An 18354-nucleotide genomic window follows, 5' to 3' on the forward strand; every position below is an offset into this window, starting at 1 on the left:
GGGGGACCGGTGGGGCGGGGCCAAATGGTGCGCGGGGGGCGCGGCGCAGGAGCGGCGCGACGCTCTGGCTCCGCCCGCCGCGTCGCATGGAACCGCGTGACGCGCCGCGGGCCGCCGCCGCTCATTGGGCGATTCAATAGTCGCGGGCTGCTCGAACGGAGAGAGCGGCGCCGCGGCGCGAGACTCCGCGGCGGCGGGACGCCGGCACGAGCCGCCCATCCGCGTCCCCGCGCTCCGCGGCCGCCCCCGGCTCTTTCCCCTTCCCCTCTTCTCTTCCCCCCCCAACCCCGGCCGCCACCATGCTGGCGGAGCAGGAGAACCAGGAGAACGTCCCTCCGGCCGCCAAAGCCCCGCCGCCAGCCGCCGGCACCCGCGTGGCGCTGGGGCTGCTGCGGGGCGGCCCGGCGCGGCCGGGGCTGGCGCCGCAGGTGAGCGGCGAGGCGCGGGGGGCGGCGGACGGGCGGGCGCCATCTTGGGGCGGCGGGCGGCTGTCAGGGCGGCTGTCACGGCGCGCTGACGGACCGCTTCCGCAGGCGGCGCGGAACGGAGAGGGCCGCGGCGCGGCGGCGGGGCAGCAGCAGCAGCTGCAGCAGCAACCCTTCAGCGTCTACGTGGACGAGCCCGACGGGGAGCGGCGGCGGCCCCAGAGGAAGAAGGAGCGGGATGAGGACGCGGCGGCGGACGCGCCGGGGCTGCGGGCCGCTCTCGGGACCCTGGGGGAGCGGCGGCCCCTGGCGCCCCTGGGCAACGCCATGGAGCTCAGCCTCGGTAAGCGGCGGCCCTGCCCCCCTCGGCGCCCGGGGCGAGCGCCCGGCTTGCGGAATGCGGCGCCGGCAGCGGGCCGGCCTGCGGCTGCGGGACGGAACTGGGGAGTCGGGATGGGACTGGGGAGCGGGACGAGACTGTGGAGCGCGGCGTGCGTCAGGCGGCTGGGGAAGGGCCGCTTAGTGGGGAGAGTGGGCCGCTTCCTGCTCTTGAGCCGTGCCTCGGCTTCCCCACGGCCTGCTCGGCTCCCGGATGGCCGCCCGCCGGCCAGCAGCATCGCCCCAGCCGGTGGGGGGTTCTGCCGGGCCCCGTGTTATCGCGGCCCTTGCCTTCCTCCTAGATTCCCCGAGTATCATGGATATCTCCATCACTTCAGAAGCAGAAGAGAGACCAAACGTTAACAATGTACCAGACTACGTCAGCGATATCCACACATACCTCAGGGAAATGGAGGTGAGGTACCACATGTTCTCGTGTTTGCTTATTTGGGCTGAGTGCATCTGAGGATAAGTTACTGCTGCAGTGACTGAGGTAAAGCTAGGAATAAGTCAGTCCTCCTGCTTCCTGTTGGGAGGTTGGCTGTGCTCTGCACGGAGTGCAAGCTGCGAAGAAGATGATGAGAATGTAGCTTTCTGAGTCCAGATTTACTGTTGCTTATTTGTGACCAGTTAAAAATAATCTAGATATGGCAAATTGAGCGTGAGTGACTGCTTCCCTACAGGCATCCAGTCCAAACTCAGTCTTGTCTGTCATCTGAACCTGCAGGTAAAATGCAAGCCTAAAATAGGCTACATGAAGAAGCAGCCTGACATCACCAACAACATGCGGGCTATTCTGGTGGACTGGCTGGTGGAAGTTGGAGAAGAGTACAAGCTCCAGAATGAAACTCTGCACTTAGCTGTAAATTACATTGACAGGTTTCTTTCTTCAATGTCTGTTTTGAGAGGAAAGCTTCAGCTTGTGGGTACCGCAGCCATGTTGCTTGCATCGTAAGTGAAATTTCTTGATTGAAAATTCCACCTGCTGGTTTCATACTATTGGAAATCACATAGCTTTCATAAGATAAGTCTGTAGTTGTATTGTCTAGCAAGGGCTTCATAATAGGTTAAAAAATATAAAAGTGTGGCAGTCCACATGAAACTTTGCAGGTGAGATTGCAGGCTGTCTTTCTAGATTGGCTTAACGTGAAGATTTCCAGATGCAGGAGTGAAAGGCTTCTCAACAGTAATTAAGGCAATAGTAAGAAAGTGTATGAAAAGACAACTTGGTTTTCTTCTGGAATTTCAGCAACTCTTAAGTCCTAAATTACTTAATCCCCAAATAACAGAATGTTGAAACTCTAACTTCAAATTCAGCTGATTCAAAACCTACCAAACTGAGTGCAGCAAACTTGCTTGGTCACTGTATCCAGTTACTTTGGGAGTCAGAAGATAATTTAGCACAGTGGTTTTCATGAAGTGTTGCTGGCTACGTGATTCTCTAGTCCCTAACTGTTTCTGTTTCTCATGGCAGGAAGTTTGAGGAAATCTACCCCCCTGAAGTAGCAGAGTTTGTGTACATTACAGATGACACCTACAACAAGAAGCAAGTTCTGAGGATGGAGCACTTAATTTTGAAGGTTTTGTCATTTGATTTGGCAGCTCCAACAATCAACCAGTTCCTCACTCAGTATTTCCTGCACCAGCAGACAAATGCTAAAGTTGAGAGCTTATCAATGGTAAGGCTTGCTAGCTCTGTCTGTGGAACTGTAGAGTTCTGTCGTTAATACGCTTTACAAGAGCTGTATTTGTACAGACAAGAAGTAACGGACTTTTTAGACTGGACTTTTCAATCTCCTAATATGTTTAAGCATGTAATCTCTCTGGGAGACATCTGAAAAGTGCACATGATATGCCGCGGGCTCCTCCAGAAGCAGTTCTGTACTGCTGGAAGCAAAGTGCTGTTGCTGCTGTTTGAGATATTCCATTACTATTACAGTCTTGTGCTCCACCTGGCTCCATATGAGTGCTTACTCGAAGCAGGCCAAGACTGCTGAATTGTAGTTTGGGATTTGTTTCCCTGCTACATATTTCTCATGTTCCTGTCTAAAATTGCCATACATGCACCTGCCCTCTCGCTTGGGCAGAAAGGATTTTTATTTTTCCCCTCAAGCACTGAGCTGTACATCCAGAGGCCTGTTTCTCAGCAGAGCACAGGCAGTGCCTCAGCTGATGTTATCTTAAAGCCTAACCGCATTGCAGGTACCGGAGTTCCTATATGAATGCCTTTGTCGCATTGTGCAAAGGTCAGACCAAAGATTCTTCTTGACTTCAGGTGCCTCTAAGGATGAAATACATTGAAAAAGCTTGTATGAGAACAGTGTTGGACACTAGCTAACAGTAGATGCTATAAGATAAATATTTGGGGGTATACTCCTTGTGTTCTGCTGCTGTTCTGTGACTCTCAGAATCACAAGTGGTAGTATAGCGTACTCTCAAATTTTCTGCGTCATTGCCTGTTTAATATGACAATGAGTCATATTAAATGACTTATGAGTAAGCTTTTTCTCAAAGAGTATCAGCAGTAATCCAATGGAACAAATCTGTGGGCTAAGAGTAAGTGGGAACTGGTAGAAACTGTTCCTCCATTTCATGGCAAGATTTAGAAGCTTAAATTCCTATCTAAATGAAGCTGCTTAAATGCTCTTCTACATCTTTTTGGAAGCGGATGATTCACTTTCCCTTGTCTCCCTTGCAGTATCTTGGAGAGTTGACTCTAATTGATGCTGATCCTTACTTGAAATACTTGCCATCAGTAATTGCTGCTGCAGCATTTCATCTAGCAAGCTATACGATCACTGGACAAACTTGGGTATGTAACACTAAGACTTGAGCCTTCACATACCTTTATGCATGCTTAGTGTAATTGAAGGAAGTTTTGAGTGCTGGGGCCTACACTGTTGAGTTTTGGGCTGCTGCAGCTGGCAGCCCTTCCATACGAGTAACCTGTTAATGAAGGACTGTGGTATTTGAAAGATAGGGATGTACCTTTTTTGGGAAGGCAGGAGGCGTCTATGATTGCACTGTGTTCTGTTCATCCTCCTCAAAGCTGTAAACAGCTTCCTTGGGATGAGGGAGCGGGCAGAAAGCCTAAGTAATGGAGACAAGGAATACTTGTGCCCTGCAAAGAATACAGTAGTTCTCAGGATTCCTGTAGACCCACAGGAACGCTTCAAATCTTGGCAGTGATTATTGAGCTGCTTTGTTCTTGAGATAATAACACTGCCAGTATACTGGGACAACACTGTTTCAACAGGGAAGCTTGAAAACCTCCACCAGAGTGACATGAACATATTTCAGTGTTCCTCCTTTTTCCTCAGCCTGAATCTCTGTGCAAGGTGACGGGCTACACCCTTGAACACATTAAGCCTTGCCTCATGGACCTTCACAAGACCTACCTCAAAGCAGCACAGCACACACAACAGTCCATAAGGGAAAAGTACAAGAGCACAAAGTAAGTATCTGCAGAGACGTGTGGTAAGCCAGTCTGCTCTGCCTGAGCTTAACTGGGGCTCTGGGTGGGTTAACTTGGGGAGTCTAAAGTCACACCAAAGTGGTGTAAGTGAAATGGTTGAAGAGACCCTCAAGGTCTTGCACAGTGCTTTGTTGAGCAGTGTTTCATGTTCACCAGGCCTAGTGCCACTACTCAAACCGCTGCCTGAACTGGGTAGGTAGAAACTAGAAGACTTGACTTGGAAATTCCTACCATTGCTAGGCAGGAGAGCGTATGTAATGCTTCAAAAAATCCATGCTGGTGTGGTGGCTGACATGCTCCGAAATGTCTCCAGCTGGCTGTGCCTTGTAAGCAATGTGCTTTACTGCAGTATCCATGTTATCTTTTACAGCAGAGAGCACTTCAGCAAGATTCCATCTTGCATCTCTTTGTGTTTTTTTTTTTCCCTTCTCTAGGTACCATGCAGTATCGCTTATTGACCCACCAGAGACACTAGATTTGTAATAATCAAGAGACTTATCTTTTAAATACGTAGATGTATATTACAAGAAAATGATGTACAGTTTTTAAACGTGGTTCAAAGTTCTAGGTATGATTACTCAGAATATTAATGCAGGTTTTGATGAGCTTAATTCTGAAGTTTGTTTTATGTGGTTTTAATGTAAATCTTTTGTACATGCAGTCTTCTTAAAATATGTAGCTATGTTTTTATAAGAATGTTCTCTTGAAGCACAGAAGTAACCATGAAGACCAAGTCAAGTCTGAGACTTACCTAATTATAGACTTAACAGTAATACTAGCAGTGCATTATTATTACAGGACTTTTTCTCCTTCCAAGTAAGAGAGACTTGAACTCCACAGAGGTATTTGTAGCATTTTTATACTCCCTAATCTAAGCTGAGACTTACTATGACTAAACAGCTACAGTACTGGAAGAAACTGTATTGCTATGAGGAGAACACCTTGCTGAAATTGACTTTTGTGAGGCTCTCTGGGATGTGCCGGTTACTGGAAGCCCTGATTTGTCTTTAATGGATTACCTGCTCTTCATCATTAAAGGTTCAGTACTCTGCTGCAGGAACTGCACAGCTGAAACTAGTGAACTGCATATAGAAAGTGGTCTTACTATAGTTATTTTCTAGTTAAAGTGTAAAACTGATACTAATTTTAAACCTGTGGAGTTCCCACTAATCCTTTAGCTTTCCCAATAGCCCATCAATGTAGTAAATAGACCTGCAGCCTGCTGACCTCTTTAGGGGTGGTGGAACGATTATACTGCAGGAGAGTGAATTCCTGCTCTATGCCCGGGAGAGGAGGCAATGTCTTCTAGGGTGTGTGGGCTGTGTGCAGAATGGCACTAATTCTGTACATCCCTCTCAACTGGGAAGGATTCCTTCTGAGGCACGCAGCAAAAATGTAAACCAAGTGATCTTACTTTTCCTTAGTTACTGGAACGGCTACATGAACAATCTAGCGTGTGTCATTGGATAGAAATGAACATCTACCTTCAACCTGTATAAATGGAGTGATGCTCCTTGTACCTACTGTTCTTTGTGTATGTAAAGAAGTGAGCGCAAGGAGGTGTTGGATTTAACTGAGCCATTTCTAGGTTGGCAAATAAACAAGTTTTATACCTGCTCTTAGCAGTCTTGCCCAATACCTTAAAGTCACTACCTCCTAGTAATACCATCTTAAATCAGCATTGTTTTTGATTCTTTTTGGCAAGGGCTGCCCCTTGCCAAACGTGCCCCTTAAACTTCAAGTTGATTCAACGCTGGTTATCTGCACACCTAGCAGTATAAATTCTATGTGTGTGTGAAGCAGTGGGTGTGAGCTATTTAAAAAAAAAGAAAAAGGAGATAAAATCAGCAGCCATCTATCAAGCTACCATCTATGCATTACTGTGAGACCATTCACAACACGTCTAGATTCAGTTACTGAACGCTTGCTGTTCTGTCCCACCCTACTCTGTGGTTCAAGCCCTACATGAACCAATTCAGTTACTAAACTGCTCTAGCCAAGTGAATCATCCAGTCAAGGCAAAAGTATGCAACAGAGGCTGCTCTTTAGCTAAATGTAAGCTTTTAGGATGTACTTTAACTCTTCCACATATTCTAAAGTTTAACAAAGCCGTATTCTGCTGGTCGACCATGTTCTTCAGTAGTCTTCAGTTAGTTTAATTTCAATATCTTGCCACTGGAAAAGCTAAAATCAGTTGGGGAAGACCGCAGTATATCATGTCTACTGCTTAGTATTAGAAATGCTCTACCCTTGCAGGACAGGGAATATGTATATACAGGAACATGTGTGCCACAGTTGTGATATGAGCTTGTGACCTTGGAAGGTTAAATCAAAAAGCTGCATTGGTCAGTATCCCTTGAAGATCACAGTGCTCTTTGTGAGAAACAGGCTTCTGCTTTCACCCTCCTGTGGCTTCTACTGGGTAACTTTCAAGACCGCTAAGAAGCATGAACAGTGGAAGAGGAGTTAATTTTAGAGAAGCATATGAATTACTTTCTGCAAATAAAAGGTATCACTGAAGTGAATAGACATCAGTATTATAGTGTTAATTTACTGCTTAATGAAATGTCACCTTTTTGGTGACATTTGAATGGAAGCCATTCTCTTACTGTTCCCATAGCACTGAAAAAATTTCTCCTTTGCTCCCTCAACTTTGCTTTCAGCAGCCAGTATCTGATACGACTTCCTTTACAGCCTTAATAATGCCTTAGTCACAGGCTGCCATCTCTGCCTGGTATGCCTGTGTTCCTCTATGCTCGCTGACAGATGCAGTAATGTTCTTTTCCCTCTTTTCATTCTCTAAAGCTAACATGGGGGAATATTCTAGCTCTCACTTCCACATTTTGATTTAAAAAAAAATAAAAAATCCCAGGTTGTGCTGTATTACTGTTTTGCCTATCCCCTGTACTTTCTCCCATTCTGAAATAAAGCTTCTTGGAATAGAGGATGTCAGCTGTTAAATAGGAAAAGAAGATAAGTAGTAGTGGCAAAGTATACTACTTGTGTTCTTTAAAAAGCTTAGGGGCTTGTTGGAGAAAAAGAAACAACTGGTGTGCAGAATATGTTGCAGAAGAACAACCAACCTTCACTCGCATCTGTGCTCTACAGTAACTTCGGTAGGGAAGAATTTACACTAAGAAAATGCACTGATTTAGCTCCTGCAGGGACAGGGCTTTCTGTGTTTGTCTCTTCCTACATCTTATTACAGCTTTGGTGGGGAGCAGTATTTTTTTTCTTCCACTATTCATTTCTAAAAGTGATGCTGAGAAGTAACATCTGTGACAGCTACTTCTCTCCTGTTCATGTCATATAAAACTGAAAAAATAGTCCTACATTACTCTTGTACATATGTGCATGTTTCTAATTTACTTGGTTTTCAAAACAAAGCAGGCAGGTTTGAGACATCCACTGTTTTGCCAGATATTAAATTCAGAGCCTAATTCTTTGAATATAATTCAAGAAAAATTCATGTCTGTGCATGTAATATTTAATTAAACTTTTTAAAAAACTACTGAGGTATGAGCTGCCTCTGTGTGGAAGTTCTACAGCCTCTCTTCTGACCAGAACTATGCATCGTGTATGAGTGATTCACGTTGGAATGGTGAGTAGTCTGTGCTGCAGATGGACACTACCACACTTTCACTTACATTAACTTTTTATTTTAAGCTGTATACAATTACATAAAATATACAAAGATGCAGGATGAGAGTTGGGGTGGGAGGAAATAAAATTATCTACAACTATAAGTTCAGTAATAAAAAAAATGTCACATTCTATGGCATTACTGAAGGGGATGGCTTCAACGTGAAGCTCTCTTCTTTCTCCTCTTTTTGTTAAATGCTTTCTTACTTGCATTTTCTTGTTTCAAGTTGGTCTGTGGTCTGAGAGTAAACAACACTGTTTATCAAATGTCTGTACTATGGCATTCCATCTCAAAAGAACGGGCTTGTCATCTTTAACAGGACAACCACTCACTGTACTCAGTGCAAAGTTCAGTTTCTAGAAAGCACTCTAAATACAAGGAGGGTTACCATGGCTAAAGTAAGGATACAACAGTAAAACTAACTTACTTGAGATAAAACTTAAGATTAGTTATAACGTAGCAGCTCAAATTCACCTTTAAGCTGTGGTTCCTTTTGGAGTGATTAAGACAAGTCAAATATCTGAAGAGCACAGGAGGCTGTGTGCCCCTGTGGTACCGCCATGCTCAGGCAGGCCCAGGTCACACAAGTGCTCAGTGTGGTGGGGCTGTGCCCCAGCCAGCAGTGCTGCTATGGAGCTGGGCCAGCGTATTTTTAAGAGAAACACACACTAACTTCTTACCCCGTCACTCCTTATTTTATTCAAAGATGACTGCCTGAACTGGAGGTTGCCAGGTTGGATGGGACCCCAGGCAACTTCATGTAATGAGTGGCAACCCTGCCCCAGGCAGGGGGTTGGAACTAAATGATTTTTAAGGTCCCTTCTGACCTAAGCCTTTCTAGGAGTCTGTGATCCACAATCATCTCAGACTGCAGATCAGCCACAATGACTGGTCACCTAGGAGAGGAGCAAACTAGCACAGCTTTTAACTTCCTCACTCTGCTACATAATCTCCTTGATCAACCAAAACCTCTCTTGGCATGGGCAAAGTTCTGAGCATAGGCCGTGAACATCCTGTTGCCAAGTATCCCTTACCAACTCCTTCCCCCTCTTAATTTCATATGGTGTTTACCTTGTTTTCTTTGGTTGTTCCTGTGGTTCCAGAATGACAACTTCTTCCTCTTCACTGTCAGACAGTACAATAGGTTCATCTAGAAGAAAAAATAATTAAAAACTGATCCAATATGTACAAACACCTTCTGTGACCATTAACTCCTGTGCTTTTTAAAGTGATACTCAGAAGTGGAAAAACAGGCTTACAACTACCAGTGCTTATTCTGGAGCTCTTCAATATACTACAGAAAACAAGCTTTCTTTTCAAGAAAGCAGATGTACAGGTGAAGTGAAAGTACCAAACAAGTATAACTTCCAAAAAGAAGGTGACTACAATGGTTCTTTCTTCACAAGGGCATCTTGCACTTTTTAATAATTTACACTTGAAGTGATATAAATAAATGCATGTGGTATCACGATAAATAAATACCTTTAACTTCACTCATCATACTTGTATCCTCTGTTTCTGTTCTCTGGCATTCAAAAGCAGTAGCGCTGCTTTCACCTTCCTCTTCTGCTGCTTCTTCCCTCTCAGATTCTTCAAGGTCTCCCCATGCATTCTCTATTCCTTCCCCAATTTGGGCTGTGCCGGCAGTGTGCAATATTGGTTTGGCAAAACTGAAGCAGTTAAGAAAATCTTGGAGTTAGTAATTTCACTGTATAAAGGCAAAATAGCAGGTTTTCAGCTATAACTTTTCTCCCCAGGCCTTCAGTGAAAGTTAAGAAAGAGTACTCTTTCTCCAGATAGTGTGACAACTAGTCACTTCAGCCCTGTTTTGCACTTTATGTTAAGAATTAATTTAACTAAAAGCAGTCAGAACTAAAATCAGTGTAAGGTTAATGTTTCCTCTGAAGGCTATGAGGCTACCCTCAGATAGAACCATCAGATAGCTTGGTTGTTATACTAGCTTCTAGAAGTGCTAATGCAGATAACAGGAAAGAGTGTTTTGGTTTTTTTGTTTTTTTCTCCTGGAATAATAAATAGAAAACATACACTTCTGAAGGAGGGTCAGCTTTAGTTATGATCTCTTCTGCTTGTTCTTCCACATCGTTGGTATCTACAGCAGCACTGTCCATTTTGAAGGCAGTGATCTTTTGATTTGGTATAGATTCTGCAAAGCCAAACTTCCCACCTTCTTTCCTAGTCATTCAACAACAGACAGTATTTCAGGATATTTCACATTTATGAACATTTTTCAGGTAAGGAAATACTTGCTATTTTAAATGATTACAAACAGAAACAACTTGCTGTGTTATTACAAACTGGCATTAACTTTTAAATTATTTCTTAAAAACATTTATCTCCATTTCTTCCCAAAAAAACTCACCTAACTTTCTGGTCGTTTTCCAAAGCTTTCTGAATTAATTCTGTTATTTCTGCAACCTTAACAGCTGTTATTTTGCTGCATCTCAGAACCTGTAGTACGTTACATATACAATAACAGTTTAGAATCATGAAAACAAGACTTTTAAAATAGAGCCATAGAACAGATCCTAAGAGTAACAGATACTTAAATGTTTTCCTTGACTTTTACCTGATCTTTTAATAGCATAATCCCTCCACTAGACTGGATGGTACAAATTTCACGATGTTTATTCATGGCAATTACAAGGAGGCCATCCATTACACGTTCCTCTCGTTCATTTGGATCCACCAACAAATAAGTCCTAGAATCAAGTTTTTAGCATAAGATGACAACAGAAGTTTGAGGCTGACCTTGACTCCCCCATTACAATTTTCCGCCTATCTCTGGAAGCTGTTGAAGAACAGCAGAACACATACAAATGTGTTAAGAAATCTGTCTGTCAACATGAGTATTTTCACAATGTTATTGTCAGTTCTGTGAAATTGTTGTTACATAGGTTGTTTCTGTCAAGAAAGGCGTTAAAAAAAAATAAATCTTACCCCTGCTGGAAGAAGGCAAAACTGACACAAATAGGCATGTGGTGGATGCTCAGGGGCACAGGGTCACGCTCCTCAGGAGAGTACTTAGAAAAGAATTGGTCCAGAAGACAGTTACTTATGACATTCTATTTTAAAAGGATGTATTGTACAAGAGAGATTTAAAGAAACAGAAAGAAAACCTAAATATTAATAAAAAAACCTTTTTTGTTCTTGCATAATACTTTCTGTTTACTACTTATGGAGATAAACAGAATATTGCCATAAATTGAAACCGAAATAGTCTTACACTCAGCAGGCTTGCTTCACTATCCTTTTACATTTTGAATAGGAACACATTTATCCTACAGCTCTTTAAGCATCTTGAGTTTATCTGATTACATCAGTATATAATTCCTCCCTTTTATAAACCAACAGCTACCGGCAGTACGAGGCTTACTGCAACCTGGTATGACTTACCACTGTTACTTCTTTTCCTTGCACAGAAACATCTGGTCTGCGAAAATGGCACAGGGCCACGATTCCTGCTATGCTGGCAGCATCAATAATGTTACCATCATGATTTAACAGGTGCAGGTCCACACGAATTTGCCAGACCTGAGGGAAAACACGCATAACTGCTTGGTAATGTGTAACATGATTCCACAGAAGCTATTGCTTTTCCAAGCCACTTCCAGTTTTTGAATACAAAAAGGAGCAGTTTACATTCCTCAAGTATTTGCTTAAGAAGTTAGGATGAAAAACCTTGGTATACTCAAGGTACGAGTCTGCTAGATTTAAAATGCTGGTTAATTTTGACAAAATAAACAACAGTTAAGTACAATTTAAGCTTTGTTTTACAAAGAAATACGTTCAAGTATGCACATCCCAACTATTCCAAAAGCACGTGTAGATCGTTAAGTTAAAAATACCCATGAAGCAAGAAAAAAATATTCAAGTCAAAAGTCCAGTATTCAAAACAAGATAGAGCACCTGAAAAAGTGACTTATGTTTAAAGTCATGAAATACAGTTACACATTATTAAATTCAAGAAGTGCTTAGATGTTGTACTAAGGGACGTGGCTTAGTGGGCAAATATTGGTGATATGTGGAAGGTTGGACTGGGTTATCTTGGAAGTCTTCTCCAACCTTGGTGATTCTATGAAATGATCTGAAACTGGTAGTTTTTTTCCCCTACCTTTTCACCAGCAACAACGCAGAGGGATTCAGTATCTATACATTTGGAATTTCTCAGACATCGTTCTATAAGTCTGTTCACTTTCACCAATAACTCAGATTGCCTGTTCAAACAAAATTAAACATAATTATGCTATGCACTTGTGTGTGTCAGAACAGTGGTTCATATGTCATTCTCACCTGGACTTTTTAAGAAAGCTACATACCTGCCAGGTTCAAAGCCAGGCGCAGCCATCGGTGAGAGCTCAAGGTTACAGAAGAGTATACCTTCTGTAGCCCGATTTGGCTTCGGGGGAACAAGTTCACATGAGACTTGCCCAAGAACCCTGCAGAAGAAATAAACAGCTAGGCTACAAAGTTTAGCAGGAAAACACCTTACAGTGAAAACAAAATAGATACAAAAGGAAAACACAAGTGGATGTTTTCCCAACACATTTCTCATTGCTCAACTCAAGTTTCTCACTCAAACACTGTATTTGAACACTAGTCAAAGATGAAAATAACTACATCTAGAAATCAGAACATTCTTCTAACATCTAGAATTAAAGCAAGCCTCAAAATACTGGAGAACTGGAGTACTGCACCCAGACCTGGGGCCCCAGCATAGAGAGGATGTAGTTGCTGCAGTGGGTCTAGCAGAGGACCACGAAGATGATCATTGTACTGGAGCACCTCTCTTACAAAGACAGGCCGAGGGGAGAAGAGAAGGCTCCACGGAGCCCTCGCTATAGCCTTCAACTACTTGATAGAAACATAAACAGTTGTTTATGTTTATTGTTTATTGTTTATGTTTAAAAATTGTTTACACAGTCTGATAGCGACAGTCAAGAGGAACAGCTTTAAACTAAAAGTGGGGAGACCGACGTTATTTGTCAGAAGTAAATTCCTCACTCCAAGAGTTGCAAGGCGCCGGCACGGGCTGCCCATGGACAGTGGATGCCCTACCCCCGGAGACCGCAAGGCGCGGACTTCCCGCCAGCCGGCCGCTCCCACCTGGTCTTCCCCAGCTCCACCACGCAGCAGCCGTTCTCGGGCCCGAAGGAGATGCGCACATTGCGGTAGTCGTAGCACTGCCGCCCGTCCAGCCGCTGCGGGGACACACACACACACAACACGGGGCGGTCACCGCATCACGCCGGGCCGGATGCGGCCGCAACGAGAGGCCGCGCCGCCTCGCACATGAGGCGAGAAAGGACCGGGGCAGAGTACAGGGAGGAGAGCCCGGCACCGCACCTTCCTCTCCTGGATGGCGCGCAGCAGGAAGCGCCGCTCGCAGTTCGACAGCGGCGTCTCCTTCATGGCGGAACGCGACCACACATACAGCGCGAGCTCGGCCCGTCTCCCGCGCGCTGTGATTACGTCATCAGCACGCGGCGGCTGAAAGGCGGCAGCGCGCAAGCGCGGGACTTCAACCTCCCGCCTCGAGCCGCCTCGCGGCAGTGTGCGGCCAACGGACCTACCAACGGGCGCCCCCTGGCGGTGAGCGGGCTCGCGGTACTTCGGTGAAGGCGTCCACAAAAGGGCCGATCATCAGGGAAATCAGCCGGAATCAAAAAACCTGCATGTCAGAACCCAGGCAATCAGATTTTTCTCACGCAGAATTGTGGAGACATCTTAATTATGCTAGCTTGTATCTTTTAAAATCTTACTAACACACTTAAGAAATCTTAGTGTGAACAAAAACACGAGGGATGCTTCAGAAAGATCAAGTTTTGGTGAGCAGGGACACGTGTTGCCAATTTCTGTGCTGGTTTTAAATTTGCAGAGTAGGATACACGAGTAGCATAAAAACGTTTAGTCAAAAAGAATAGGAGAATCTTGGCATAAGATTGCAAAGGCCATCTTTCTCTGATGACAAATGTAAGTAGTTTTATCAAACGGTACAACATGCGAAGCAATACAAAGGAACAAAGTGATTTAACACTTGCAACTTTCCCTATAGCCAAAAATACGGTAACATTTTGAGTGTCTCATTGCGGCTATATTTCTGATTATCATAGACCCATTAAGGTTGGAAGAACCTCTGAGATCATTTAGTCCAACCACCAATCCATGCCTGTGACAGCTCTAGAGCACAGCCCTCAGTGCCACATCCGTCCTTTTCTTGAACAACTCTGGGGATGATGACTCCACCACCTCCCTGGGCAGCCTGTGCCAATGCGTCACTACTCTTTCTGAGAGAAAATGTTTTCCTCATACCCAACCTGAACCTCCCCCTGTGCAACTTGAGGACATTCCTTCTTGTCGTATCACTGTTACCCAGAAGAGGCTCACTCCACCTCACCACAACCTCCCTAGAGGCAATTGTAGAGAGCCATAAGGTCTCCTGAGCATCCTCCAGATGAACACCCCCAGTTCCCTTAGCTGCTCCTCATAAGACTTGTGCTTCAGATCCCTCACCAGCTCCATTGCCCTTCTTTGGGCATGCTCTAGAGCCCCAGTGTCTTTCTTGTAGTGAGGGCCCTAAGACTGAACAGAATACTCAAGGTGCAGCCTCACCAGGACTGAGAGAGAGGGTCGATCACCTCCCTGTTCCCATTGGCTGCACTATTTTGGATACAAACCAGGTTGCTGTTGGTACACCGCTGGCTGTCAACTAACATCCCCAAGTCTTCTTTCTTCCATGCAGCTTTCTAGCATCTCCACCTCCAAGCCTGTAGTGTAACGTAGAGTTGTTGTAACTGAAACTCAGGATGTGGCACTTGGGCTTGTTGGAGCTCTTAGCATTGGTCACAGCCACTGACTCAGCCCATCCAGATCCCTCTGTAGAACCTTCCTACTGCCAGGCAGATCGACATTGAAATAAACACTTCTCTTCAGTGAGAAATCTTCACTTTTATTGGAGTAGCCCACGTTAAAGTCAACCTACCCTGCTATTTCTTTCCACGTTTTCAGTGAATCATAGAATGGCCTGGGTTGAAAAGGACCACAGTGATCATCAAGTTTCAACCCCCCTGCTGTGTGCAGGGTCACCAACCACCAGAGCAGGCTGCCCAGAGCCACATCCAGCCTGGCCTTGAATGCCTCCGGGGACGGGGCAATGGGGCATCCACAACCTCCTTGGGCAATCTGTTTCAGTGTGTCACCTCCCTCTGTGTGAAAAACTAAACTTCCTCCTAATACCTAACCTAAACCTCCCCCTCTCAGTTTAAGACCTTGTCCTTTGTGTTTTGTTGCAATAAGTGGTTGCTCAGTAGGGCACCCAAATGAAAACCAGTTTTGTGAAGCATTTTCATTTCAAAATAAAATACCTTTTCACAAAACTGTCTTCAGCTATTAGCATACTAAAAATAGCATTAAAAGGGTTTATTGGATATTTCTAGATCATGCTACTCTAGTTATAGAAATATCAACCCAGACATACACTTAGAATTGCACCTCAAAGGAAAGTAAGAAAAATTCTGATCCTGGGCTTCCATGCTAACTGCCTTGCTCTGCCAGGCTGCAGGCAAAGTGCCTTCTGCTTTTGTGTCTCTTAACAACAGAGATGAGCAACTAACTGGATGCGAGAGGGAGGAGTTGCAATCTTGTTTCTTAGCAAATCACAACAATAACTTTCTTTCCCCCTCAAAGTAGCTGCTATACTCAGAGAGATTAATGCAGTAGAAAGGTGATACAGTAGTGTAATGGCAAAAGTAACAAACAGGAAAGGAATGCTCTCCTGTCTCCAAGGATCCAGGTTTGCAAGGGAAAACTCTACAAGCAAAGAATCTCCAACCAGAGATCCTTCCCCAGTGGCAGTCAGCCCTTAAATGAGGTCTAAGAGAGGTGAAGCCAGGCTCCACCTCTTCTGGTCACACAGCTGAATTGCCTTCACCTGTGCTCCCAGGGCTGACTGGTAGTTCTTTCCCCAAGTGTTCAATCAGTGGTTCAAGCCGTGACTCAACAGTTACTATATAATAGTTTATAACAATTTAAATAAAACAGCTTTTTTTTTTTTTTTTTTTTTTTTTTTAAAAAAAAAAAAAAGAAATTGCATTTGTGGCACAAAGACAGTCAACAGTACTGCGAATCTTTTGTATTAGGTTTTCTTGCACTAATGCATGTTCTGTCAGAAACATTTCCAAAAGCGTTAATTACCTCTGTTGCCTGGGAATAGCAAGGTAGATTTTTTGCTTCCAATATTGATCTTGCTCAAGGTTACTACACTACGGCATTAATAGTGAACTTTAGGAGGAGCTAGATGCGGTTCCATGGGTTTGGTGTTCCTTCCATGCAGAAATCGAGATGTGTGTGGGATGAAAATAAGTTTTGTCATTTGACTCACACCATATTCTTTGCATGAAGTCTACTGTGTAGATTTTATGCCTGTATTTTATGCAAGGAAGGGTGAAGAATTTCTTATGCATTAAGGAGGTATAAAATCCTATAGCACAGGAAACATGAAGCAAGCCACAAAGGAAATAAGGTTACCATCATAGCTTAATGAAATAGAAGTTGAGCTAGTGCACAATTTCTGCAACATTTCTGTGCAATAAAAAGCAGAGTTACAATTGTAATCAGACAATAGAAATACTTTAGTTCTTTGAAGCCAGGAAGAAAAGTCATGAGTGTATTACACTGCAGAGTAAATAAATGAGTGAATAAATCACAGGTGCTCAGGCTGAACAGGAATTTTTAATAAGAAGAGCTTAATGATCTATTGTGCTCACATAGAAATGATTCTTCATTTGAGATGAATGCTCTGTAGACAGAAATGCTTGAATTGGATTATCTTATCAAACTGAACCATGAGTGAAAATCACATTTGAAGACTGATGAAAAGAAAACAAGCCGCATCTGAATCTCGGAATCTTGACTGCAAGCCTCCAGCAGCTGCATTTTCTGGCCTTACAAAAAAACATAAATACTTTATCTTCTCTTTTCATGGTATCCTTAGCTGTCATGTGCCCACACTGCTCAGCTGCAAGCTCTGCTCTCTTGTGTCTCCAGATACATGTTTACACACGAATGAACAACATGATGGATATGGTATTTCAGCACATAAAATTGCTTGGGAGCAATAATTTGCTTTTCTAAGAACCTCAGAGAGCTTGAAATAGATACAGTTTCACTGGAATGGGAAGGTCGGTAACCACTGCGTGCAATCAGCATGCAGGAATAAAACCTGAGCAGTACTGCCTGCTGCCCACAGTGGTGAACCAGGAACTGAGTGTGCTGGCCTTGCTCCAGGAAAACACTTAAATAAGCTCTTTATCTGAAGCACAGCTGTAAGCACATTTGTTCTTTAGTTCTTAGATGGGAGGTATCATAACTTGTGCACAACTAAGATTTAGGAATGTAGTTATATGCTGAAGTCATTTTATTTCAAAAGAGGACCTGGAACAGTCACCAAACTATCTAAGTACCAGGTGAATGCAAGTTGGTAAAAACCTCTAGGCCATCTACTCACTGGATTTTCACTTTAATCATCTTTCATAGGCTAGATATCTCTGAGCACACCCCAGAATATTCTTGCTGTTTCTGCCCATCCTGTAGCCTTCACATGATCTGCTGATTTATGAAGAGTTTTTTTGCACCTAAGAATGAGTCCCACCCGAAATTTAGACCCTGGAGCTCTTGCAATCCCTTTGGGAAAGCAGGAAGTATTTGCAGGGTTGGATTCTAGATCAGCCATGGAGTTGGAGCAAAGAAATGAGATCCCCTTTTTCTTGCTGTTGCTGCCTGTATCTCTGCACTTTTCAAAGACTGACCTGAAATGGCTGAACTGCTGTCCTGTCACTGTGTGAGTGTGCTTAATTAATCTGCAGTGTCGAGTCTCAGCACAATAGCTAAATACCAAGAGGTCTGCCATCTCTACATCACGCGATTTGTCACTGAGCCACAGAAGTAAGCACTTCAGTTTGGCACTGCAAGCAAATTGCACTCTGGAATGTATTGATAAAATTCATAGTGGAAAGCAGTAAGTTTAAAGAGTCATGTTAAGCTGAAATTGTTATAGCCAGCATGGAAGGCTCTGAACAAATAAAAATAAGTCTGCATTAGGATTTTAGTGTTGTTCAAGATTTTAGAAGCATCTTTGAATTCAAAGGAGTCTGACACTTCTTTACACCAAATCTGAATGGGAGCAATTTTCAATCATTTTGGAAAATAACAAATGTCTGTGAAGTAGAAGCTATTGTATACTTTTACATAGAGTAGGCAAAAGTCAATTTAAATGGTTTTTAAAAGAGCACTTGCTCATAACCTGGTCTCGAATATTGCTTGTCAGAAACGTTGAGTTAAACACCGGGTTCTTAGCTTCAACAAGATAAACAACAAGGAGCGAGACTATTGATTTGGATTTTATTTTCCTATGGGAA

General features: G+C 43.8%; 2 protein-coding genes across 2 annotated transcripts; one reads left to right on the forward strand and one right to left on the reverse strand.

The window, feature by feature from the left end:
• The first annotated feature begins 89 nt into the window (after positions 1-89).
• On the forward strand, positions 90-7824 carry CCNA2 (cyclin A2). The gene is made up of 7 exons (XM_048942537.1): positions 90-768; positions 1106-1218; positions 1531-1754; positions 2278-2482; positions 3502-3615; positions 4124-4257; positions 4713-7824. Exons 1-7 carry the CDS (start codon positions 300-302, stop codon positions 4759-4761), a joined length of 1308 nt encoding a protein of 435 aa, XP_048798494.1. The 5' UTR covers positions 90-299; the 3' UTR covers positions 4762-7824.
• Positions 7825-7921: 97 nt separating this feature from the next.
• On the reverse strand, positions 7922-13430 carry EXOSC9 (exosome component 9). The gene is made up of 12 exons (XM_048942536.1): positions 13286-13430; positions 13046-13140; positions 12259-12378; positions 12054-12156; positions 11336-11473; positions 10880-10962; positions 10509-10641; positions 10302-10390; positions 9968-10114; positions 9404-9591; positions 8993-9071; positions 7922-8159 (listed from the first exon to the last, which is right to left on the reverse strand). The coding sequence occupies exons 1-12, from the start codon at positions 13349-13351 to the stop codon at positions 8078-8080; spliced, it is 1323 nt and encodes a 440-aa protein (XP_048798493.1). The 5' UTR covers positions 13352-13430; the 3' UTR covers positions 7922-8077.
• Between the last annotated feature and the right edge of the window lie 4924 nt (positions 13431-18354).

Source organism: Lagopus muta, chromosome 4, assembly GCF_023343835.1.
Source record: "Lagopus muta isolate bLagMut1 chromosome 4, bLagMut1 primary, whole genome shotgun sequence".
Taxonomy (NCBI): domain Eukaryota; kingdom Metazoa; phylum Chordata; class Aves; order Galliformes; family Phasianidae; genus Lagopus; species Lagopus muta.